The following is a 26913-nucleotide window of genomic DNA, read 5'->3' as shown; positions in this document are numbered from 1 at the left end:
CAGTAGGTCGGACGGGGTGTGATATACATAGACCCCCAAATAATGCAGGCAGCGCGGTTCCCACCGGAGTTCCTGAGCAGTGAGTGGGCACGGTTCACCCGGCCTCAGGGGGAACAGACAGGACTTAGGCCAGTTGACCCTCAGGCCCAACAACCGGCCGAACTGCCCCAGTAGCTGCCGCGCTCCCTGAAGTTCGGGGCCCGCATCGGCCAAAAACATCAGCAGGTCATCCGCGTACAGTGATATGAATTGCGGTCTCCCCCTAAAAGATAAGCCTGCGTAGTGGCGGCCCAGTCTGGCTTCCGCCGCGAAGGGTTCCATCGCCAACGCGAATAGGAGCGGGGATAGGGAACAACCCTGTCTAGTGCCACGTTTAATCGGGTATTGTCCCGAGATCAGTGTGCCCACCCGAACCCTCGCTACCGCCTCGGTGTACAGGACCTTGGTCCATTTTATATATCCGTCCCCCAGGCCGAAGCGACGCATCACCTCAAACAAGTATCCCCATTCAAGGCTGTCAAATGCCTTCTCAATATCAATGGAGAGGACAAATGGGGAGACGGCGTCAGGCCAGTCCGCTCCCATCAGTCTCGTGAGCCTACGAATGTTATGAGTGGTGTTGCGTGTCGGTATGAAACCACACTGGTCACCGTGAACCAGGCTTGTCATGTGTACCAGCAGTCTGTTGGCCAGAATTTTACTGAGGATCTTGTAGTAATGACAGGAATATGTTACAAGTGTTTTCTCTCTCGACCATGTATTCCTATGTAGGAATTGTTTTTGAGTATTTACTATGTATTTTTCTAGTATATATTTTATGTGCTATGTATTTACATACATATGTTATTGGTATGTTATTGCTATTATATTTACCAGGGGACTCCGACTTCGACGACGGGGAATATTCAAGCATGTGAGTCTATGAAAGACACCCTAATACTGGAGAAAAAGTCTACCCCCTACATTCTGTTGCAGCAAAGAAAACTGTGGTTCAGGCCTTGAGAACATCCAGACTGGATTATGGAAATGCCCTATATTTGGATCTTCCAGATTATATTCTTACGAGACGTCAAGTGGTACAGAATTTGGCGCCCAAACTCTTTTACCCTCCCTTCGCAAACTATCTCCTCACCTGAAGGCACTCCATTGGCTTAGAATTAAAAAACAGGATCTCTTGTAAACTCTAGTCCTTGTCCACAAAGCACTGCATGCAATCGGTGCAGGCTACCTTAGATAGAGGATTAAAGTATATGTCCTGTGAGAAGTTGGCCTGATATATAGTGCTCACTATTCTAGTGATCACTTTGTATCATACCAAACTACCCTTATTGATGATTGGTTGTAGGTCAACCTTATAGACCAGCTATCCTAGTAGCATGGACAAGAGCAGTCTTTAGGCTAAACTCTAGAGGGCTTGTTAAGCCAGCTGTTATACCATCACATATACCCCTTGAACACCAAGTGAAAGGACACCACACAAGTTATGAAAATAAAGGATATTTATTTATAACAAGTCTACCCTGAACTCTTTATGAGTCAGGGAGCTAAGCTCAATACAAAACTCTTATGAAAATACTTTAAGTCGCACAATTTACACAAATGCCCGAGGGGCACGAAAAACCATATACACTAACAGTGGAATGCAAAATACTAGCAGGTAAGTAACCAGATCCAGAGGCTTCAGGATCGCTAGGACTACACTACTGAACCCTAAGGTTAGGAGCAGGAGGCCTAGGGAGATTGGGTGCTGAGTGTGCACTCTCACGCGGGATGCGGGACAAAGTCTATGGAGGCTAGTATTTCTAAAGTTAATGTTTCCGGACGAATCAGACTAGGTAGACTTAAAACGAAAAAGGATCTGGACACTTAGATAGTGAACCTACGTTGGAGCACCGAAATGCTCAGGTTACCTAGCCCAGGGGCCGCGGCTGCATAGGGTTCAAAAGACGCCGGGAATCCTCGTTGTAGTCTATGGAGCCTGAAAGAAGAAGTTGCTGGCAGGCGACTAGTGAAGATGTTCGGAGTGATCCAAGCCTGGATCGGTGATGGAGATGACCTGAAAGCAGAGGGGACTCAGTTCTTAATCACTAGCCAGTGATTGTGTGGGCACCAGGATGGCACCGGATGAAGTCACCTCGACCAGGTGAGTGGGCGACGCTGGACTCTGCTGTCCCTCGGACCAGGAGGCGTTGTCGGCGACCAGGCTGGAGGTGCGAGCTGTCCCACGAAGGTGTCTGCTGTCGGCGATGCTGGGACCAGGATTGGAGCAACAAGCCTTGGCAAAGGCAAGCCCACGCGGTGGAGTCAAGATGGCGTCTGGAGTGGAGCAGGAGGGTCCGGGGTGCTCCTCTTTTGGAAGGGAGAAAGGGCCAGTCTGGAGCAACCAGACCAGCGTTGAAATCGTCGCGGTACGTCGTCAGGAGGGCCTCTAGCCAGCAAGCAAGTGACCGGACAACGCGGTGAGCAGCAAAGAGCAGAAGGGCCCCACGCAGATCTTGTGGATGCTGGGGGGCTGGACTTCGGTGCTGGAGCTGCTCAGGGTTAGGGCTTCTCAAACCCCAAAGCACTCACTCGAGGATCCCTCGGCGGTCGTGCTGGTTAAGCGTCGTGCAGTTTTGAAGATGGCCGGTCCCTCAGGTCTCGTCACACCCACGAATCTCAGCTGGGCTGATGATGCAGGTAGAGGTCAGAGATGCCAGGGAATCCGGGTCTCGTCGAGCTGGGCAGTCTTGATCCGGAGGATGGACTTACAGCAAACCGCGATGCTTAGATGGTGCCTGCGGGTGCAGGGTGGCTACTCCTTAGCCACAAGGGAGAGTCTTCAGAAAAAGTCAAGAGTTCCTTTCGTGGAAAGTAGTTCAAGATTTAGAATTTACTAATTTGGGAAGGGGGCCTGCTCCTACCTTTATTCTAAAAAAAGGGGCTGGCACGCGACTAGGTCCTGCCCATGGGTGGGACCAGGAGGGGGGTGGTTACACCCCTCTCCCTTGTCCGGACTTTCCCCAGCTCAGGGGCTGGTGTGCCCCTGGAACTGGTTTAAGCCGGCATATGCACAGTGAGCACTGGGGTGCCACTTGCAGTCACCTTCCTCTCAGCCCTGCCTACCTGGGATACACAAAACCCTGTCTGGGATGGTGCTAGCACCGCCCCTGACAGGAAACCCTTTGTCCGAGCTCGCCTCGCTGGAAGGACTCCCAGCAGCAGGAGGTCAGACTTGTGTCTGTGGTGGAAGCATCCATTTTGTGATGCTGAGGCTCGAGTTAGCTTTAACCGGGGTTCACAGTTACATACATGTTGTGTCCCTCTAGAAGGGTGGAATGCTAACCCCGTCGCCAGAATTGGTGAGGGGTTTGTATTCAATTCGTATGACACCTTACTCGACATGTTTTGATAAAGCGATACCAAAGATAGCTAATAACCGCGAGGGTTATAATGCACTTAAGAGTATATGGTACGCGTTATCATGGAACAGCTATTAGGACTTGGTTCTGCAAGCTGCAAACGGGCTCAGCTCATGCCAGAGCACCATCTCACATAACTCCAAGCACTCTGCCTTCAGGATTGATAAGGCCTGCCATAGGAGTGACTGATAGGAATACATGTGTCCATTTTAGGGTTAGATATAGGAATACTATATCTAAAGCAAAGGGCGATTACACCACCTTGCCCCAGCTGTCGTGCAGCCAGTTGTGTCAGATTTGGATGGCCAGCCAGGGGTGGCATAATACATGCTGCAGCCCCTGGTAGGCCCTGGGTACACCTATGCCCTGGATACCCAAGGTATACTGTACAGGGACTGATAAGGTGGCCCAGTACCAATTGGTAAATGCACCTAAGGTACATGTGTGTCAATTTAGAGAAAGAACAGCTAGGCTGTGGGTCTGATTAGCAGGCCCACAGCCAGGGAAAGTCGTAAACCAGTGAAGCAAAAAGCAAAAATCTGGGGTGATCATAGGATTGCAGACCCTACTCTCCTACATGTCCCCACTAAAAATCTTAAGTCCACTCATGGCCAGTTGGCCCAATTTCCCAAGATCGACCGAGCGAGAATTGGTGACAGGTCTGTCTCCTATATTGGGGAAGTTGTCTGGAATAAACTTCTGATGGAGTTAAGCACCACAACAGAACCATTGATCTTTAAGAAAAAGTTAAAAACATGGCTTTTCCAACAAAAGTAATCGGCAACCATTGATATGTAGGTAGCCGTTAAGCCAACCCAGGGACACTCAAGAGTATCTATGCTTGCCTACAGTAGAAAGAAAGACAAAAATAAGTATATAAAATAAAATCGCCAGTACAGGCGACTGAGATAACTCAAGGGGTTTCGTTTTCCAAAAACCATTTGTGGGAAGCCTTCTCCTTACTGGACTCGTATTGTCTACAAAAACCCCAGGGCTGGATGTTCCCTTCAGTAACGTTCTCTCCATGTCAGATGGCATGGGATAATCCTCTGCCTTAGTTTTAATTTATTGAAAGGTTTCTGATGGCTGGAAACACATTTGAGGGCTGACCTGTATTATCTTGATGAAAATGAGTGATTGTGACCTTGTTGTTTTGCTTGGAAGACCCTTTATGTTCAAGGATTGAAATGGGACATCCCAATAAAATGAATTTTAATGGATAGCGTTTAGCCTTCAGCTTCAGATTTGTTGACTTAAATTAGTACTGGAGTTAAGCGTTCTTTGGATTCTAGAAAGTTCTATTGTATTGTTTCTACTTAAACCCCTGCCTTGTCCATATTTAGCATGTACTTCTGATCTTCTTAAAAAAAATGTGCACAAGAAGAGGATAGTGAAATTCATGCCCAAGATGCACACCTAAGTTGTGCAACATTAAGTTAGCCGCAAAAACAGAGCAATCATCATCACAAGGTGGCCTGTCAAACTGCACAAAATATCCTTGCCGTAAGGAGGTATGTATTTGTTGTCAAGGGGACCGATTTATGAGGGCTTGTTGTAAAGCTTCATCCATATATCTACCGCTTGCTTTAAGAAATTAGGATTCCTTGTTAAGAGAAGTCTCCATTTTGGGAATGTAAGAGGCCACCAAGACCAACATAATTCTTGGTAGGCTAAGAGAGCCAAATTTTTCTTGGTATGTTGCATATTTTCCACACTGAATCATTCTCCAAATCAGCAAGGGATTCCCTGGGAGAAATATCCAGGGGAGATGAACAGGCATCAGTAAGGAACAAATGCCCAGTAAAGAACAGATGTCCCTTTGAGGAACTCACACATCTGAGCAAGGTGGAGAGGATAATCATCCTGCCCCCCTGGACCCACCAGGCCAATGATGTTGGGTCACAAAATTCAACCTTGAAACCTCATTTTACTGACGGTATCCTTCAAAGGAGACCTTATTACCCTAGCTTCATGTTGGAGATGCACATCAGGCACAATCACAGAGCTGGAAGCTTCCAGCTCTGAGCTGGCTAGAGATGCCGATGTGCACCACTCCTGATAACAGCAGTTCTGTACTTCAATGGGAGCAGTATCCCTTTACACCACCAATCCACTGAGCACGTGCATGTAACTCCAAGTAAAACACGTTTGTCCTGTGCTTTGAAACCAAATCTACTCTGTATAACCAACAAAGAGGTTTTTAAAGGATCTCAAAATGACAGTAACAAAGGGAGCAGAAAAAGACCAGATAGTTATTACCCCAAACAAGACAAATTGTCAGTTGCACAAAATCCATCCTTTGAAGCCAGAATTCTGCAGCATTTGTTGCATTTTCCGTTAAGGAAAAAGGGGGCGGAGAGACGACAAAGAAAAAAGTAAAAAGCTATGGTAGGAGAAGATTCCTTCTGCTTTTCTAGTACATACCTTTGAGAAACAACTATTGGCCATGCAATTGGAACAATGAGGCCCAATTACTTGGGAATGGGAGAGTGTCAATGCCTACAAATATAACATTCAATGGAAAATCTTCTATAGACCAAACTACTGTCACTATGACCACAATAATCTAAATTGTCACTTTCTGGTGAAATAAAATGCACTTCCGGATATCTCACAAAACACCAGTACAGGGGTGGATTGGGCCGAAGTCTGATTATATGTCCTTATCAAAACACTCACGGGATACAGTAAATATGTGGGTTCATGATGGAATAATATTTATGGAGTCCATGTTTGATTAGCCACTAGTGATGCAACGATGTGTAGTACTTTCCTTTCTAATAATAAACTGCACCTGCAAGGTATTTTGTGATTACTTGAGGGAAATCTAGTCCATGACCCGCTGCCTTTATATTCCTTCTCGCATTCCCATTCCAATGAGATCTCATCCTCCAACAATTGTTCCCTCATTAAACCTCATCATTCTCTTCAGTCTTCTAATCCACTCTCAGTTGTACAGTAACCCCATCAAGCTTGTGATACTGATCATTAGTTATGTCATGTTTTTCTCTCAGTGTTAGTCTGAGACCACATTTGACCCTTCACATACCAAAATGATCCCAGTCCTCGTGCAGGTTCTGAATCTCCTGTTGATTGCGACCCTCCGCAAAGATTGGCTTTGGATTCTTCTCAAAGCCACCTGACAGGATACCCCCTTGCCAGCTCCGAATATATATCCTTCCATCTGGATCGACAATGGCTGCAAGAAATTGAAAAGGGGAGAAACTGAAACAGGGAGAAACTGAAAAAGGGAGAACCAATGTTATTGGTGCCTCAACAGACAAGAAAGCAACTGGGAACTCCATAAAGACAGGCAAGTCAGAATAGGCGTCTCCCACTTTCACTCAAGACTTTCCTGCACACTGCTGATGCAGTGTTCAAGTCTTAAACAGGGACAAAAAACTCCGATCCTCCCTGAGAGTTCATCATACAGCTTGCAAGACAATAAAAGATTACATTTCAACATCAAATGTGATGGAACTTGAACAGCTCAGCCATTAAAAGATCTCAAAATATTCTATAGCAATACAATCATGATACTGTATAAGTATCAACGTGCCCTCACTATTTAACTAATACAAATTAATGGTGCTATATGAGTTGCTTCTTTCTGTTGCTGGTAAAAAGGGCCAAAACCACGTTCAACAGCTAGCCTTCATCAAATGCTTGTTTAAAAATCACTACAATTTCACTATGGATCTCTATTGTGAGGTCACCAGGAATTTCGCGTAGCATTCTTCGTTGGCACTAGTCTACCTCCTTCTTTTTTATATTCATGAGGCAAGACTTCTTTCTTTCTCTTTAAGAATACAACACACTTATTCTGGCAATATTTTTATCTGCTTGTTCTCCAAACATTGTGTACGTGAAAAAGATAAATTCTGAATATTTTTTTGTGCTACTGGTTGCATTGTAGATAGCATCAGGTTAAAAATGGGGACCATGAATTGATACTCCATAGGCCAATTCCATGACCAACAATTTAGCTAAATGCAACAATGTTCTAATTTTGTGTTAGGAGAAAACCTGTCCTTTTGCAAATTTCTCCATTGGCTCTCGGGGAACAATGGTGCATGAAACCTCCCTTACCTCATTGCACATCGGTCTAGCTGATTGTTGGAACTAGGAGCTATCAAAGTCAAAGCTCCTGCAATACAGTCATTTTATGTATTTACGTATGTGTATATCCCTAAAACTAGCTCCAAAGCAAGAGAATATTGTACATGATGGGGTTTTACAGTGGGTTGAAGAGGAGAAGGTTGGAAAAGAGTGCGAGCGTGAACGGTTCAGGGATTATCTGGCATCTGGTTGATACAGCCTTTCACTGTCTTTTTCTGGAGAACTAGAGGAGAAAAACTATTCTTTTAGCCACATGCACAACCACTAAATCGGCTGAAAATGTACCTTTTAAAACGATGGTACTGCGGAGAAGTTTTGCATTTATTTTCTGGCTTATATAGACAAAATTATATATTTGCCCAGGTCTAAAACTTTAGAAGGCAGACTTGGATACTAAGGAAACTCGCATGTTGGCAAGTATTAGCATGGTCTATCCCGGAGTTCACCTGATTTTCAAACAAGTGACATACCTTGTGGTTCCAGATCATGAAAATGAAAGGGAGTGACTTGTTGGAACCACATGGGAAGGAGAAGGAATAGTCTGTGGCGATCATACTGACAGCTTCCCAAATGTAATTCTTGCGTCTGGGAAGTTATCTTTAGGTGTGGTGCCTGCATCTTAGGGACATTTGATGAGGATATTGCTAGGGTGCAAGGAGTTTAAATGTCAAGGTGTCTACAAAGAATAATATCAATCCAGAGCCGCCACAATGGACACAGGGGTTCTTTGTCAAAGCACAAGTCAATCCATGTTTTCTCTTTAGTTAAATTCGTTAATTTTGCTAACTCTGTAGTGTATATTTGCCAAGGGATAGAAGTACATTCAAAATACTGGACAACATATATACGTCCAGAACTTAAGGATGCTAACATGGATATGAAGATGATTGTGTTTGTTGGAACTTCATACCATGGGAAAATAGTATTATACCAGCTTTTAATTTCCTCAAAATGCAAGGTAAACCTTCGGGTGCAATTATAACCACCAGCGAGCTGCATCATGGTTGGTTTTAGAAGAGGTATGCAAAATGAAAGAAAGGATTCTGAAAGATTAAGAGAACTGAGCAAAATAATGAATTTATGAATACAGAATCTACAAATATTCTTCATATACTTTATAACAGTATTACATTTAAGATAATGGGTTTGCTTCATCTCATCAGTAAGCTTCCCAGAATAAACAATTTACTGATACTGACGAAAAGTACTGATAATAGAGCAAAATAGACTACAATAGAAAACGTGATACAAATGAAAAGAATTTTGTTGTAAGGTTATAAATGAGTAAACAATTTGTCTACTTGTATATTTTATTTCTAAACAAGGATCATGAAGACAGTACAATGTAATGATAAGGAATGATCCCAGGGTAAAGGGAATCTGAAATTAAATTGTTTGGAACATTTTAATAATAATTTAGCCATAACATTCTTATTAGGTTTATCTTTCCTTTGTATGAAATAGGATTGTTGTATTGGTTTGCTTACTTAAAGTCAAATTGTTTTACACTGTTCTTTTTTACTTTGTTTCCAGCTGTGGGAAAGCTTCAGTTTGAAAGCTGCAAACTTCAAGTTGAATGATGCAATTCTTACAAATAAGCACATGGATAAAAACACAAATGGGCATTTATAATAATATATAACATGGATGGGCTGAATATCCTTTCCAACTGACCTCTGCATGAAGTGACTATAGAGAATATTTAAATAACTGTAAATTAAATAAAGTATTTACAGTTCAACACAACACAAAAAATGTTACTGTACCATATTACTTTTAAAACTAATGAACACGTTGAGCTTCAATGCTTGGTTGGCGACCCAGCTGTAACATTCTACTGAATGCTAAGAAAGCCCATGCTCACTTATTTCATTAGCACTCCAAGCTTCCAAAAAGTGAAACTTCCAGTCAGTACTCATCTACAGTGGCAACTCGAGCCCAAGGGATAAACAAATCAACGTGGATCTCCAATTAAGGAAGCTTTGATAAAAACATTTGAGCACTGTCTGACTAGAGCATCAAGGTCCATATTTTGTCTTGTGCCAATTACAAAGAGTCAGCCCTAAAATATCGATTGATTTGGCAATGCTCATGAATTGAACTAACTGAATCCCAGGTGTCCCTTTAAAGCCACAGCCATCAAAATATTACAATAGCTATCACAAACTCTAGGATTGTTATACAATGCAAATAATGCTCATGTTTAGCAGTCCTGGCACACAAAAGTTAAAAACAAACACATTGTAAATGTATGCTGTATTACCAAGAGGAAAGCCCACTGGAGCTAAAGTAAAATTAAACACGCAAAATCATTTTGGTCCTGTAGAAACTCTGAGACATTGGCCCAAATATATCTACAAACAAATAAAAAGAGTTGCACTTGAGCAGGGATATTTTATTAAGAAGATGATTTTCATGTATAAAAGAAAGTGACAGTATCTCTTTCTTTGGAGTGCTTTTGAAATTTTTACTTCAACATCATCCACCTACAGAGACCTTGCTCTGAAAGTGTTACTCTCTTGTCTTCAGCCTGTAAACCTCCAAGAGATGTCTTATGTTTCAGAGGGCTTTGACTCTATCCTATTGTGAGTTACTAGTTTCAAGACTATGCAATGTCTCCTCCTGAAGACCTGAAACCACAAAGAAAATTTTAAATGGCCCGTACACAGAAGGAGCATGAATGCCACTAACTCCTCATTCACTTATAAAAACTAAAGAGATATATGTCATCTTTGATAGTGTAGTGAATTGTATTTGTGCGTGTTCAAAATAACCTTAATGAACAAGTTACTTACTTTCGGTAACACCTTATATGGTAGACGGACTACCTACCCACAGATTCCTTACCTTAGAATTATTCCCAGGCATTACACTAGATCCAGAAATTTTTTGTGAGCAGTATCTCTGCTCGACGGTAGGTGGAGTCATCGGGAGAGTCCGCTTAGGAAGTGACATGTGTGGTGCCAATATAGGCCACCCCAGCGTGCTGGCATCAGTTTCTTTTTGTAACTGTCCATGCCAGGAGTGCGGAGACAAAGAAAACTGACAACTGGTGTGGAAAACGGGGGCCCTGAAAGGGGAACAGCCCTGTCCCTTGAAATCCTTACGCAGAGCAGGGAGGGTGGGTGGGTTGGTAAGGAATCTGCAGCTAGATACAGTCTCTACCAGATAAGGCATTACCGAAGTTAAGTTACTAGTTCATTTGAAAGAGATTTCTAGCCGCAGATTCCTTACTTTAGAATAGATACCCAAGCAATACCTCTCCAGAGAAGGGTCTACAAAACCATGTCACTCAAAAAGTCCTGAAGGAATGAACAGGCAAAGAGACTGTCACGACGGATCGGATTGTCCAGGCAGTAGTGTTTTGTGAACGTGTGCCGAGAATTCCCACGTTGCTGTTTGGCAGATGTCCAGGACCAGGACTCTGAGTGTTAACGCAGTGGTTGCAGCCTTTGCTATGGTGGAATGAGCATGCAAGCCCACAGGGGGTTGCTTCTTGGCCAATGCGTTGCAGATTTTGATGCAGAACACGATCCACCAGGAGATGGTCCACTTCTGCATGGTACTTCCCTTCTTCGCTCCGACATACCCCACGAAGAGCTAGTCGTTCACCCGGAACTCTCTTGTGCGGTCAAAGTAGAACGACAACGCTCTTTTTTAGTACAGTAGGTAAAGTTCCTCCTCTTCTTTAGAGGGATTTGGTGAGGCATAAAAAGTAGGCAGGATGATAGATGAGCCTACATGAAAGGGAGTGACAACTTTATGGCAGAAAGGAAGCACTATTTCGTGGAATCATCTTGCCTGGGTACATGTTCAATTACAGAGGCTTGGATGACAAAGCCTGAAGTTCACTGACGGAAATGACGGACAGATGCAATTGTCACCAGGAAGGCCGTCTTGATGGTAAGGAGCCCGAGAGGTCAGTTGTGCAAAGGCTCAAAGGGATCGCACATCATCGCTACATTAAGGTCCCACTGAGGCTTGATGAAGAAAAAAGGAGGAAACACATGTTAGAAACCATTCAAGAACCAATGTACAATAGGGGATTTGAAGAGAGGTGGCTGGTCAGGCAACTGCAGAAAGGCTGATAAAGCACAAAGGTAGACCTTTAACATGCCCAGAGCAGCTGAGCTGCAGGGCAAGGGAAAGAATAAATAGATAAAGGGTAGCAGAAATGGGGTCAACCTGTTTTTCTGCACACCAAGCTACAAACGGCAGACATATACCGTTTAAGTGGGGGGATGCCTAGCTGCCAAGATAACATTATAGACTTCAGGTAGAAGGTCGAAAACTATCAACTGTTGCCGCTCAATCTCCATGTGTTGACAGGTTCAGGTGGAGAACCCTCCTCTGCTGCTGCATGAGAAGATACTCCGGAAGGGTCAGGTTGATCGAGGGACCAATGGCCAGGCTCAGCAGCTCAAGATACCAAGGTCACCAAGCCCAATTCAGGGCCACAAGAATGACTTGGGCCGGTCGTTCCTGATCTTCATGAGAACTCTGGGCAGGAGTGGTTCGGGTGAAAAGACTGCAGGAGGCCTGAGCTCCCCTTGAGACGAAAAGTGTCTCCGAGCGAGAGCAGCCTTGGGAAACTCCAGCATGCAGAACTGCTGGTATTTTGCGTTCTCTGCAGTGGCAAACAGACCTAACCATGGCTCTCCCCGCCATTGAAAGACCTTGCACCATCTCCAAATGGAAATGCCACTTGTCATTTGCTAGGCATCTTCGGCTGAGTTTGTCCACCATGGCGTTGAGAGGACTCGCTAGGTAATGAACCACCAGGGATGTGCCCTGGCATTTCAGCCATGTCCAGAGATGCAGGGCCTCTTGACAAAGGATCTACAACCCCACCACGCCCTGTTTGTTGCAGTACCACATGGCGGTGGTGGCGTCCGTGAGTACCTGCACTAGCCTTTCCTTGATGGAGGGTAGAAAGGCCTTCAATGCCAGCCAGATAGCCCAGAGCTCCAGAAGGCTGATGTGGCGTCTGGATGCCCGGAGACCAGAGGCCTCTGATCTCCACATCTCCCAGATAGCTGCATCTGTCACCACTGTAATATCTGGTAGGGGAAGGGAGCGGGGTATGCCGCTGACCCGATCGTGGTCAGTTAATAACCACTGCAGATACTTTGCAGTTCCCTCTGAGATCTGGACCTTGTCAGAGAGATTCCCCTGATGCTACATCCACTGGAACTTCCGATACCACTGTACAGCCCGCATATGCCAGCTGGCATCTGTCCAAGCAGGATACAGGAGGCCATGAGGCCCAGCAGTCTCAGAGTCAGTCTCACCGAAATTCAGGATAGAGGCTGAAACATTGGTATCATGGCCCAAATACCCCACAATTGCAGTTCGGGACGATATGCCTGAAAATGCACTGTGCCAAGAACAGCTCCTATGAAAGGGAGTATCGGAGAACGAGTCAGGTGTGACTTTCGCACATTGATATTAAACACCAGCAAGTGCAGGAGGTCCGCCGTAGTCAGGAGGTGGGAGACGACAGCCTGGGACATGCCCGCCTTCAACAGCCAGTCATTGAGACAGGGGAAGACTGGCACCCCTGATCTCCGTAGATGAGATGCAACCATTGCCATTACCTTTGTGAACACCCATGGGGGCACTGGTAAGGACAAACGGGATCACAGAAAAATGAAAGTTCTCATTGCCTACCATGATCCAGCTGGACAGGAATTTGGAAATATGCATCCTGCAAGTCCAACGCTACCATCCAGTCTCCCGGGTCCAGGGCACATAGAACTTGAGCGAGCATGAGCATATGAACTTCTAATTCTTGAGAAAGAATTAGAGAGGGTGCAGATCTAGAAAAGGATGAAGTCTTTCATCCTTCTTGGGCACCAGGAAGAAGTGGGAATAGCAATCACGATCTACTTCTGGCGTTGGCATTCTCTCAATGGCTTCCTTGGTCAAGAGAGGTGTAATTTCCTGGCGGAGCAAGGAGAGCTGGTCCTCCATCAGCCTGTCAAAAGCAGGTGGCATGGGTAGACGGGCAGTCATGAAGGGGAGTAAGTATCAATTTGGAGAACCCATCAGCCTGATGTCACCACCTCCAATGGAGTGGAAGAGAGCATAGTGCACACCTACTGTGTATAAGATAAATCAGAGTAATTAAAGATTCAAACTTTATAGCGTGCTCAGTTTGACCAATGTCTGCCTGGCATGTACTAGTAATCAAAAGTGGCCACCAGGTTCCACATGGGTAACCTGGGCTCAAACGTGCACAGCTGGGGGGGTTAAATAGTAACTTGATATCAGTTTTTCAAATGATTTGTACAATTCATCCAAATCTCAGTTTAGACATACACAATGTACAATTTATTGGTCATTGCATGTTCAAAAACAAAATGTTACCCCCCAGCTGTGCACGTTTGAGCCCAGGTTACCCATGTGGAACCTGGCTACTTTTGATAACCTCCAATGGGCAGGTGATGGTGTATCCTGCCTCACGCTGGGTGCCTATGATGGTGAGGGTGGACTATAAGGGTTTGGAGGCTACAGAAGCCGGGCGTGAAGGAAGGGCGTCGGCTAGGTGACTGGCCCCATCTCTTTCTGCCCGACCCACAGAGTCTGTGGGTACCACAGCCACAAAGAGGCAGGGAAGCTTGTGTGCCACGGTGGCTGGAAGAGTATAGATGTGGCTGGAAGCCCCTTCCTTGGCCACGAAAGTAGCGAATGGCAGATTGGGAATGGCGAGGGGCCATGGAAAGGCCCAAGGACCTGGCCATAGCGCTGCTGTCATTAAAGAACTCCAGCGCTGAATCCACCTCGTCTCTGAAGAGACAGAAGCCATCAAAGGGCATGTCCATAAGAGATGCTTGGACATCCCCTGAAAATCCAGTTGTTCTCAGCCAGGCATAATACCGAAAGGCCACAGCTGAGGAAACCGCCCTGCCCAGTCATAAGGTGGTATCCAGTCCTAATCCGATTGTAAACTTAGTGGCTTCTCTACTGTCTGCAATAGCCTGAGAGAGTATGGCCTGGGCATCCTCCGGAACCATGGGCAGCACCTGTGCAACCGGATCACATAGAGCATGGAAGTAACGGCCCAAAAGGAATGTGGTGTTTACGAACCACAGTGCCAGGCTGGTGGAAGAACACATCTTCAAGCCTAAAGTGTCCAGTCTATTGGATTCCCTATCCGGTGGCGAGGTAGGGCATGTGCCAGGATTCACAATGGAGGTAGAGGCTTGGACCATCAAGCTTTCTGGGGTGGGGTGCTGTATGAGGAAACTGGAGTCCCCTGGGGCGGGGTGTTGGCAGAGGACAATGCTCCTATTTACAGGAGCCCCTCTGCTGGGCTTAGAGCAGGTCCTAAGCCGGTCTTCTATGAGGACTTCATTAAATGGGAGAAGGAGTTCTGAGGAGAGTCACTCCCGGCTGAAGCACCACAGTCAAGACGTTCATCTTGACTGGCACGGAAGGCAGGCTAAGGTCCAGGACCTCGGCCACCCTTCTTACCACCACTGTAGAGGACACTCCCTCATCAGTAACCACCGGAAGAGGGGAAAGTATGCCAGTATCTGAAGAAGTGTCCAATCCACTGGCTTCCACCAAGTCCTCACACCAGTTCATGTGTGGCTATAAAGACTGTTCCCTGAGTCATGTCCACTTGAATCAAAAAGTGTCCAGGGGTATCTCTCGGGATCTGTGCTGACTGGTGGAAAGAAAATAGCGGACGCCAGCACGCTGAGGTGATGCCTATATAGGCACTGAGCACATCACTTTCAGCTTGGATGACACCATGTAGAGCCAAACAACGCCATCTACCGGCGTGCAGGGGCACTGCTCATGATAAGGTACTGGATCCAGTCTGACGCCAGGGGATAATCTAAGGTAAGGAATCTGCGGCTAGACGTCTCTATCAGATTAGCTTAGCTAAAACAAAGTTACTTTCTAAGACAGAGGGTGGGCTTCAAACTAAAAGTAAAATTCTCTTAAAACTGTCGAGGAAGTTAAGAATCAAAGTAACATTAGGGAGGGAACATTTGCACAATATTTCTGAAATTTGTTTTATTGGGATTTACCAGTGTGCAGAGATTAACAGTCACACATATAAGTGAAATGGAGCAATCCTTATGCCGCCAAGGACCATGATGCTTATGCATAAAGACACAAGAGTGTATGTTTAAACAAATCAAATAATATTGCTGTGTGGCAAACAAAAAATAATTTGAATAGTTTTGTTTAATATCTGAATAACTCTCAGTAGAAAAAGTTGACTGCAGTGTGGTTTGGCATCCTAAATAAAGGTAAAAAATATACATCACTGTTATTAAACATTACCTGCACCAACACACAGGGGAACCTAGCACAAATTTGCACTCATGGGTTTACTGTTGGCAAAAAGGTATATCGAAATCAGTTGGATGTTTGCTAATGGTCCAGTGGAAGAAGGGTGTTTGAGAGACTTACTTGAATGAGGATCAGCTGAAGAAATCAGAATGAGAGCAGTCAAGATGGATGAAAGGGTTTCGGAGGAAATGGAGGTGTGGATAGAAATGTTGAAATTGGTGACGAATGCTGGAAAAATAGTCCTTCATAAGTATGCACTGCAAATGACGACATCATGCTTGCAGTAGCAGACAGATAATGGTATACTCTGGAGGACTGACCTATTTGAATAACACTCAATGGTAATCAGCAATCGTGCAGCTGCATTTTGTAGTGTTTGCAGCTTGCATTGAATTCTTTTGTTTGCACCTAGGTAGAGAGCGTTACAGTAAGCAATTTTTGATAGCACCAGAGCAACGATAACTGTTTTCCGAAGGTCCATAGGAATAAATGATAAACATTTTCATAGAATCTTCAGCGTAAAGAAGCACAATGAAGTGATGCTGTTGACCTGGCCAGATATTGATAATTGGTCATCTAAAATAGCGCCAAGGTTTTTTACCTTTTTTACGGGCAGAGGGCAAGGCCCGGCTGCTTCCAGCCACCAGGAGGAGTTCGAGAAGGAGATATCCCTACCAAACAATACCACTTCGGTTTTGTCGGTATTCAGCTTTAAGCAGTTATCTCACATCCACCTAATAATGTGAACTATACAATTGTTAAATTTAGTTGCCACGTCCTCAGGCTTTGAAGATAGAGACACCACTATTTGCATATTGTCAGCATAACAAATGGCAGTAAAGCCGTGAGAGCGTAGGAGTTCGGGCAATGGGGTGACAGACATTGCAAAGTTGGAGATAGTGAGGATCCCTGGAGCACCGAGCACGGCAGAGTGTAGGGGTGAGATTTATGTTCTCCCATCACTATAGTTTGTTCTCTGTCAGTTAGGTAGAATCGGAGTATATTGGATGCTTCGCCTATGATCCCAATTTCGGATAGGCAATGAATGAGTATTTGGTGATTAACCGTGTTGAACGCGGGCTGAGAGGTCAAGCATGATCAGTATAGCTTTTCCTCCCCCGTCTAGTTGGATAAGTATGTCCTCGGTGGGAAGCAATCAGAGCAGACTTTGTGCTATGTAAGGGCCATGTTGCACAGGGTCTAGTTTGCTATTGGATTCTAGAAAAAGGAGCAGTTCTTCGTTAAAAGCGTTTTCAAGAATTTTAGAAGGGAATGGCAGACAGGAGATGGGCCGATAACTGCTAACCTTCATTGGATCGTGAGAAGGTTTCTTCAAAATAGGCCTGACATGGGATTTTTTCCACATAGTAGGCAAATATCCAGCGTCCAAGATGTTGTTGAGGAGGGGTGCTAGATGGTCTGCAATGACGTTGGGGACTGTGTGAAGGACCAAAGCAGGACTGGGGTCCAGTGGGGATCCTGATTTGACATTATGAGCCTATCGACTCGTCTGGCGTTAAGGGATTACATTTTTTGTAGGTGAACCGGATGGTCGCCTCACCTTTGTTAAGCACATCCAAATTATCTCCAGCTTTGCCGCTGGAGAACTAGTCGTATACCTTTTTTACTTTGTCATGAAAGAACTTTGCTAATTTGTAACAGAACTGCGTATTAGGGCTGAAATGTTTGCTTTCGCCAAATTTGGATAAGGCAGAGACTTTTTTTTAAAGTTCTCTGGCTGAGTTTTTAGCAGAACTGATTTTTTCAGTGAAAAAACTTGATTTTGCAGAGATTATTGAATCTTTATAATTTACAATCGCCTTTTTATAGTGTTTTTTTCCTAGTTCTGATAATTCTTTCCTCCATGCTCGTTCTTTAGCCCTGCATTTTTTCTATAGTTCTTTTAGCTCTGATGTGCACCATGGGGCTGATGGTTCTTTTCTGCAGATGCGAGTATGCATCTCTGAGGCTAGCTTATTAGCTGCCAAGTCAATCCAGCGGTCAAAATTTAGGGCTGCGCAATAAGGGTCAGTATTTAGAGAGGGGCTGTGGGAGCGCAAGGCGAATTCTGAATCTGGAGTATTTATTTTTCGAAATACAAATCAATAAAAGAGTGACAGCAAATATTCAAATACAGACAAAGGCAGTAGAATAGTTCAGTTACTACCACCAAAGCAAGAAGAAAGAAGAAAAACAAGGAACCGGTAAGTTTTGCAAGTGCAAAGTGGTAAAAGAAGAACCCTCAGGCACCAACTGAAAGTCGGATGCCAGTTGTCTTCATTGGGTTCTTATGGAAAACATGATTTAGTAACCACGGGTGCTGAAAAAGTGAATTAAAAGGAGTGTGGACTACTCCCCAAATCAGAAGATTATTTTAATGAAGGGGTAGTTCTAACTCCATTAAAAACATTAGTGAGAGTGGACATACATTTGGTCGTGTTAATTTAAACCAAGAAGTCCTATACATAGAAAAACAACGAAGGTCGACATGACATGTTTCTGCTATAAAGAGCTACTAGTCAGCTCAACATTCATCAGGACCAAAAAGAAGAAACCTCGCCTAGTGGCTGGTGCACTCTAAGGCACCAATACCAACTGTGGCGGGACAAAAAACACACAGATTACAAACTTGAATGCAACCAATGCACAGGTACTTCCTCGTCAGCAGCGGTGCGTTTATTGGGGCGTAGGGGCGTAGCCCCACCAGCCCATGGACCCGCCGCGGCTGCAAATATATTAATAATTGTCAAAACAGAACTGAACTCAGTCGTGTATTTTTTACATTAATTTACAGCGATTATCCGGCCCGGGCAGCACCCGACTGAAACGGGATGCACAGGGGACTGGGCCGGGCGGCGGGGCTGGTCTGTGAGTGACAGTCCAGACCAGTTCTACGTCAGAGTCAGGGCTTGCAGGCATACCTAATGCGCATATGCTGCGGTGGGGCTGAGACTTGCCCGCGCATGCGCAATGATAGTTCCCCCATGATATTAGTGACAGGGGGGTGCTGGTTAAACCAGGCAGGAGCCCCGGCGTTTACACTGGCGACAGGGCGAGCAGCTAGTGTGCCCCCCGAGCCAATCCTGGCGCTGCATGCATCGCCAGGATTGGCCGGTCACCGTGCAGCAGGGCAGGGCAATCCATTATTGGATGCCGCGCTGCTGACATAGGATCCGGTTCTGGGCCCTCCTCGTGGTGTGTGGAGTCAGTGGTCGTGTGAGCATCACCAGCCTCTCTGTGCGAGCAGTCGTCCCTGGCCTGGAGGGGCTGCGAGAGGAGCAGCAGGAGCCGCTGGCAGACGTCGTGGGAAAAGTTTCCAAGATGCCGATTCCTGATTGCCGAAGAAAGACGGTGAGTGCCCTCGGCCTGATATGCATTACTCGAAATCAAAATATTGCCCACAGCCCTGCTCGCTGCCAGCACACACGGTCATGATACCGCCCTAGGACACGAAAGTGTGGAAGAAAAGGTTATGCTCTTCTTGGGGTATGTGTGAAGGGGAAGCAGGAACCTGCAACTACTGAAAGGAGAATAATTGCCAACAACGAAAAATTAACCCTTATGTACTAAAAACGTTGCACATCCCTATACATAGTCGCCCGTAGCTCCATACATTTTCCTCAAGAACCTAACACAAGAGTGCGACAATTGACTAGGCCACACACCAATCGAGCCTTTTTAGCATGAATTGCACCATATAATTGATTTTGAATTATTAATTACTTGCTCTTCAGTCATGATTTTGCATAATTCCCCCTTTGCTACAGTACGGTTTCCCCAAGGTTTACAAAAAAACAGGTGGCATTATTGGTACTTTAAAGGACAAAATACATTTTAAGCAGTTCTTTGCTCAGCTGTGGTACAGTTTAATTAACTTTCAGCTTCTTTGTGTGTGTTTTTTTCTTTCTCTGCTGCTTGTTCTGCGTTGCAATTTATTGTATGGAAAGCTGGGCAGCCTCGGTCACGTTATTTAGTGAGGGACGGGCGTTTGTGGGAGCGGCGGCTACAGTTTAATCTCGGCTCGGGCAGCATTTCTTGACATAAATCTATTTTCAATATAACATCGAGCATGCATGCAGAGGCATTAATGGACATCTAAATACTCCAAGCAGACCTTGGATCCTTGGCAGGGAGGTGGTGCATGAATCCTGTAAATCCATGTGCAGAGGCTGGCATTCAAAGCGTACTGTAATGTGGTGCAAAGGGCACCGAAGTCTAGGCATCACTTCTGTATTCCTAGTGGATACATATGACTCTATTCCAGGGCCCAGGCTGCTGTTTTATGTGATAGTACCACTCCCAATGAATACCAATACTGCATGTTGTGGTACTTACCAAGTGCATCTATGATTGCCCGTTCCAAGTTCTGCATGGGAATTGAAGTTATTATAATACAGCTTTCATTTCTATGTTCTGATAAGCAGAATACTCTAGGCCTGGTTCACAAAGGAAAACTTTTTTGTTAGGTTTACGACTGCTTGCTATTCACAAAGGGATTTACGTGTAGTATCTTTGCAAGTGCGGAGTCTGTTAGCCCAAAACCGGTATCAGGATGCTTATTACCGGTTCAGGGAAGACCTGGCTTGGCAGTTCTGGCTGGACTGTTCTCATGAGGCTCAGGGTCAAGACTGATTTGCATATAGCTGGATCTGAATTGAGGTGGCGAAGTGAGCTAAAGAATGATGATGGATTCAACCCAGATCTGTGAATGGGGGTGAGTGTCTGAAAAGTTCCAGCGCTCCGTCCATCATCTCCTTGTGTTTACCTTTATGAGTTAGGCACACAATGTGGAGGTGTTTCCCCACAAATGCTTTGGTGACAAAACCACAGTGTCCAATAATTTTCTCACATCATGGGATCTCAGTTTACAGGCTAACTCTTTGGGATGTACACATGGGTGTAGTCTAGATCAGTACTAGTGGTTCTTTGTGGATTTTATGAGGTTTCTCTATCTGAACATCAAGCATGAAGTGTGGAATGGGTAAGCAATGTGGCAAAATAAATCTAATTTTCTCTTCAAGAAAGACAACTTTCCACCCAGCAAGCCATTAAGACATACCTATCCAGTGACACCTTGTCATGAAGGACATATTGGCCTGAATGGGTCAACCAACAGGACCTTGCATGTTAGGTCTGGTTTGGCAGCTCAGCTGCCTGCCAGGCGTATTGTTACGTAGTCTTTAAACCACACTCACTTTGACTTCCCTCACATCTCCAGCCCATTGGCTATTTGATGTATTATTCCCCCTTCATGAAAGAACTTCCATTGGATCGCATGAAGGACTATTTTGCATCTTAGAAGTACATTTGAACATTGCTCTCCTTGTCACGTTCTTCAGCTCCTACATGCATTCCATACAGAAATCAGTCCTTTTGTATTACTTTAATCTCAGCATTTCAAAGCCAATAGGGCAGGATTGAATATGAGAAACAGCATTTGTGCTTGTACATAGCATTTTTAATTTTTTTTTTTTAGAACTACTCTTTGTTGAGTATTTTCATAAACAAATCAAGGTACATTGTGCATACGACTTTCTAGGGTTATTGCCTCTCATAAAATATACAACAGATCTGAAAAAATTAAAACAGTGCAGTCCCCCTTGGTTGGGGTGGGCGCAGGCATGGTAAGAGTCTGACTTTAATGCCTAGTTCCCAATATCAATATATCAGGCATATCATCCAGGACAGTATCCTGGTGCCTCAGGAAGAAAGGTGCGGACCTCACTTAGGGTTATTGGAAAATACACGTTTTAAGTTTATTTCACAATTCTAGGACTGAGCTGGAGGCGCTGATATGCACAGAGAGATCATTGCAGACTTTAGGAGCCAGACATGAGAATGCACCCTTGTTGGCACTAGCTCTTTGTATGCTGATGAACCAGAGGTAGGCTGAGTGGAGGTTTCTGTTTGGAGTATGGACGCTCTTGAGGATGTGCAGATATGAAGGGCCTTGATTGTGCAGGGCTTTGTAAGAGTGTGTGGGGAGCTTGAAGAGTGTGCGCGTGTGAGCTGGGGGGACAGTAGAGGACTTTGCAATGCATTGAAATGTGAGGGCAGGTGAGAGTTTGAGTGCGAGTATGACTGCTCTGTTGAATGACCTGGAGCCTCTTGGTGAGCTCCAAGGTGATGTTGACAGAGTAAATTTTCGTACAGTAGAATGTTGACAACCAGGATCTGTGTGACGGTGGATGTTGAGCGGGAGCCATCTGAAGATTTTGCTAAAGAACATGAGGGTGTGGAAGCAGCAGGAGCGACCAACCAGGCTCCTGACTTGGTTCCACTGCCTCCATGTTAATCCAAGTGTTGTTGGCCATCAGACTGCAGATAAGAGGGCGGTGTCTTTTCGAAAGAGTGCCACCCTTGTCTGAGTGGAGTTTTAGGCACTTGGGCTTCATCCAGATGGCAACTTTGGACATGCAGGTGGTGACTTTCGTCTGGGTGTTAGAGATGTTGAAGGAGAAGGATGACTGAGTGATTAAAGGGCCTGAGCAGTACAGATATGGACACCGAGGCGGAAAGGAGGGAGGATCATGCCAGCGTGCCAGGTTTATGAATGGTTGCGTTATGGATGAGTGCATGAATAAACACTCTGTTCTAATATGGTGGACACAGCGTGTTTACAGACACCCTGCACAAGTCTATAAATTATTCCATTATGGATTAGCCTGCACAGGACTCGTAGGGGCACATGGAAGGAAGGGGGGGAAGGATCATGTCACTCTGAGAACTTTATCAAAGGTTAAATGAGTGAGTGAATAAAGGTCCTGTGCAGGACAAGTACACACACAGGTGGTTACAGTCACCCTGCACAGGTATATCACTGGTTGAATTATGGATCAGTGAGCGAATAAAAGCACTTCTGCAGGACAGGAAAGGGCGCATGGAGGTAACGGGGAAGAATTATGTGACCCTGCTCGAGTCTATCAGTGATTTATTGTCACTGACAGTATAAGATAGGTTGCATTGTCAGAAAGTTTGAAGTGATGCCATCAATTACAGCCAAAACCGGCGTAAACGCAATTTGACCAGTTGAGCACATTTACATTTGTTTTAGGCAACCAGACTTGTTTAGCTGTCTGCCCCTCTCTCGGGCTAGTTGCAAGACTAAAATATACCCAAATTGCCACGCATAGTGATTGTGTCTGCCCAGTCTCTGTGAATTGTACACCTTCTTAGGTATTTTGTGAAAGTGTTTTATTTTTTTCATAGCGCATGCTACCTATATTGAGTCTTTTTGAAGCTGCCTACATATTTCAATACAACTCCAACATGGCGATAGTAGATAGTGAGACCTTTTCTTTTGGACCTGGGACATTAGGTGGTTACTGGGCACTATATGTGGTGGGCACTGATAAGGACGGCACTGTTCAGGACGGCATTTGTTTTAGCACTTTGTGAAAGCTGATAATCTAAATCATTGCGACTGACATGTCTTTATTTAATTGCCTCAAGCTGTGCATGGTACGAGCGTGAGCCATACTGTTAAAACATGATATTTCAAGCTGGTATTTAAAGTCTTATAGTCTGAATTCACCACCTGAGCATAATAGGACGGAATGTATGAAGCTCTGTGGTTATACTGAATAAGCAGCTACCTATGTTATGCCATCTATTAATGTAATAACTGCACTTTCACAATTGCTTTATTAACCTTCCTGCTTTCTCAAATTTGCTTGAAAATGCACGATTTTTCTTCTTTTTTTCCCAAATCTTTTTGAGGGGGGGTTACCCCTCCAAACCCGCCTTTTGGGGTTCACGCTCGCTCGCTACGGTGCTGTATGCAAATCACGTTGCACCCCACCACTTTCAAATGCCACCCACCGCCCCTGTTCCTCGTGCTTCCTCCTCAAAGCGTGAGAGATGAAGTTTCTGTAATATATCAATAGACATAAAAAAGAAACTAAGGGTAAACTGCAAAGCATTTCCCCATTTTTAACTGTAATTTTCAAAACACAATTACTGCCAAGAAAATGTTGTAAGCAAAACCCACCGAAAAGGGAAAAAAATGTGGTAACATAGTGGTACTCGCTATATCCCAACTAATGGTAATAAGCTGATTTTACACCATAACAATCAGAAATTCCTGTGCATACAACTGTGCAGCTTTTCTGGCGAAATCTCACCTTTGGGATATCAACCTCTTATAAGCACTCATGATCTATTATGATACATGGGCCAAGAGGGATTCCTTAAGAAATTATTTGAACAAGTGTCCGTTTTTGAATTAAATAAATACATTAAATACACCTTCAGATAGGGAGATCGGTAATGAAAAGTCTAAGGGAAAACTCTCACTCTTATAACTCAGGAGTGGAACCCCATAGGCGCGTGGCAGGGGGAATTCTTCACGCCCGGGTCATCTAAAAGATAACCTGGTCAGCTGACAACCGTAATTAAACAGCATGACATTCTTTTATGAGCTCTTTCAAAGGTAGACAAGTTAAGTCAGAGCATACGGCTGCCAATGGATCGGGAAAAAAGGAGCACATCGCAGCAAACACTTCCTTTCTACCAGGCGACTACCCTCCAGGAAACCTACAGCGTCCAAGTCCACGGCCCGAATACACGGGAAACCGTGGAAGAACTTTAAGATGGGACGAACACGTGATCGGAACCTACGTGGAGCACGTATTCATTTAAATCAGCGTTCTTCCTCGGTTTCCCATGGATTCGGGCGGTGGATTTGGACGCTGTAGGTTTCCTGGAGAGTAGTCGCCTGGTAGAAAGGAAGTGTTTGCTGCGATATGCTCCTTTTTTCCCGCTCCATTGGCAGCCGTGTGCTCTGACTTAACTTATCTACCTTTGAAAGAGCTCATAAAAGAACATGTCATGCTGTTTAATCACGGTTGTCAGCGGACCCGGTTTTTATCTTTTAGATGACCCGGGCGTGAAGAATTCCCCCTGCCACGCGCCTTTGGGGTTCCACTCCTGAGTTATACGAGTGAGTGTTATGCCTTAGACTTTTCATTACCGATCTCCCTATCTGAAGGTGTATTTTAATGTATTTATTGAATTAAAAAACGGACACTTGTTCAAATAATTTCTTAAGGAATCCCTCTTGGCCCATGTATCATAATAGATCATGAGTGCTTATAAGAGGTTGATATCCCAAAGGTGAGATTTCGCCAGAAAAGCTGCACAGTTGTATGCACAGGAATTTCTGATTGTTATTGTGTAAAATCAGCTTATTACCATTAGTTGGGATATAGTGAGTACCACTATGTTACCACATTTTTTTTACCTTTTCGGTGGGTTTTGCTTACAACATTTTCTTGGCAGTAATTGTGTTTTGAAAATTAGTTAAAAATGGGGAAATGCTTTGCAGTTTACCCTTTGTTTTCTTTTTTTATGTCTATTGATATATTACAGAAACTTCATCTCTCACGCTTTGGAGAGGACGCACGAGGAAGTACCTGTGCATTGGTTGCATTCAAGTTTGTAATCTGTGTGTTTTTTGGCTCGCCACAGTTGGTATTGGTGCCTTAGAGTGCACCAGCCACTAGGCGAGGTTTCTTCTTTTTGGTCCTGATGAATGCTGAGCTGACTAGTAGCTCTTTATAGCAGAAACATGTCATGTCGACCTTCATTGTTTTTCTATGTATAGGACTTCTTGGTTTAAATTAACACGACCAAATGTATGTCCGCTCTCACTAATGTTTTAATGGAGTTAGAACTACCCCTTCATTAAAATAATCTTCTGATTTGGGGAGTAGTCCACACTCCTTTTAATTCACTTTTTCAGCACCCGTGGTTACTAAATCATGTTTTCCATAAGAACCCAATGAAGACAACTGGCATCCGACTTTCAGTTGGTGCCGGAGGGTTCTTCTTTTACCACTTTGCACTTGCAAAACTTACCGGTTCCTTGTTTTTTTTCTTTCTTCTTACTTTGGTGGTAGTAACTGAACTATTCTACTGCCTTTGTCTTTATTTGAATATTTGCTGTCACTCTTTTGTTGATTTGTATTTAGTAATTTAAAGGGGTACAAGAGTGGCTTTCTGACCCTTTCTCTCCAGTTGTTTATATGTATTTATTTTTCGCCACGGGTGTGTTACGCCCATCCTGTTATCGTTTGATTCTTTGAGGGGTTGTCCAATGAGAGATAGCTCAAAGAAAACAGCACTATGATGTGTCCAGGTCATAGGTAGTGTTCTGTTGAATTTTATCAAAGCATAGTAGGTAAAAATGCCATCCAAGGTGTGTTTACCAATATGAGCAGGCTCAGTAACGATTTGATTTAAGTCGAAACTCTTTAGCCCTTCAATTAAATTGATGGTGTCCCGACTTTCAGTGGACTCTAAATGGAAGTTAAAATCCCCCAATAGGGAGAAGTTGAATTATTCCATGCAGGACTCCATAGCGTCTGTATGGAGGAAATAAAAGGATTCCTGAGACCGGGTGGGCGGCAAATTAGTATCCCATTAAAAGCGGTCGTATTATTGCATTTAAGTGAAAACAGGACAGCTTCTTCCTTCAGTTGGTGGATAGCTGCAAATGTGGCCTTAATATTAGAGCAATATGCATTAGCAATCCCCCCGCCTCGTTGTCCTTCTCTATAGATTTTAAACAGGTTGTAACCTTTTGGTATTCCCATATTCAGGTCTGGCTCAGAGGAACTATTAGTCCAAGTCTCCGTGAGGAACATAACGGCCGGCTTGTATTGATCAAGAAAGTCAGCAATTTCGTATTTGTGTTTAGGAAGTGACCTGATATGAAGTAGGACACAAGTTAGAGCAAAGTCCTTTGACTCGTACATGCGCACGACATGCTGACACGGAGGCCTTTACCACAGCAGTGTATACAAACATAGCAGAAACACCAGAGTTACTGGGAAAGGAGGTCCAGTTACCCAAATAATTCCTTTTCCAGCTACAAGGGCAAAATTCTTTGATGCCTGACACTGAGCTAATATTGCAAATAGAGTCCTTAGTGGTACCACCAACCTATGGTGCTCTAATAGCCAGTGACCATAACCATATTTTATGGACATGGCATATATTCATTGAGCCAGGTGAAATGGTTAGGGAAAAATTATATGATCAACTGTTTGATGGCAATTCCAAGAAAACAGTTACAGTCTTT

At 44.4% G+C, this 26913-nt stretch overlaps 1 protein-coding gene across 2 annotated transcripts in view; it reads right to left on the bottom strand.

Moving 5' to 3' along the window:
* Nucleotides 1–26913, bottom strand: part of PDPR (pyruvate dehydrogenase phosphatase regulatory subunit) — an 811642-nt gene that overhangs the window by 412540 nt on the left and 372189 nt on the right. For both annotated transcript variants that reach the window (XM_086945269.1, XM_086945270.1), the window contains exon 8: nucleotides 6451–6600. In XM_086945269.1, the coding sequence (XP_086801395.1) occupies nucleotides 6451–6600 (150 nt within the window). The remainder of the gene's footprint in view (nucleotides 1–6450; nucleotides 6601–26913) is intronic.

This window comes from Lissotriton vulgaris, chromosome 12 (assembly GCF_964263255.1).
Source record: "Lissotriton vulgaris chromosome 12, aLisVul1.2, whole genome shotgun sequence".
Taxonomy (NCBI): domain Eukaryota; kingdom Metazoa; phylum Chordata; class Amphibia; order Caudata; family Salamandridae; genus Lissotriton; species Lissotriton vulgaris.
This window is presented reverse-complemented; position numbering and strand designations above follow the sequence as displayed.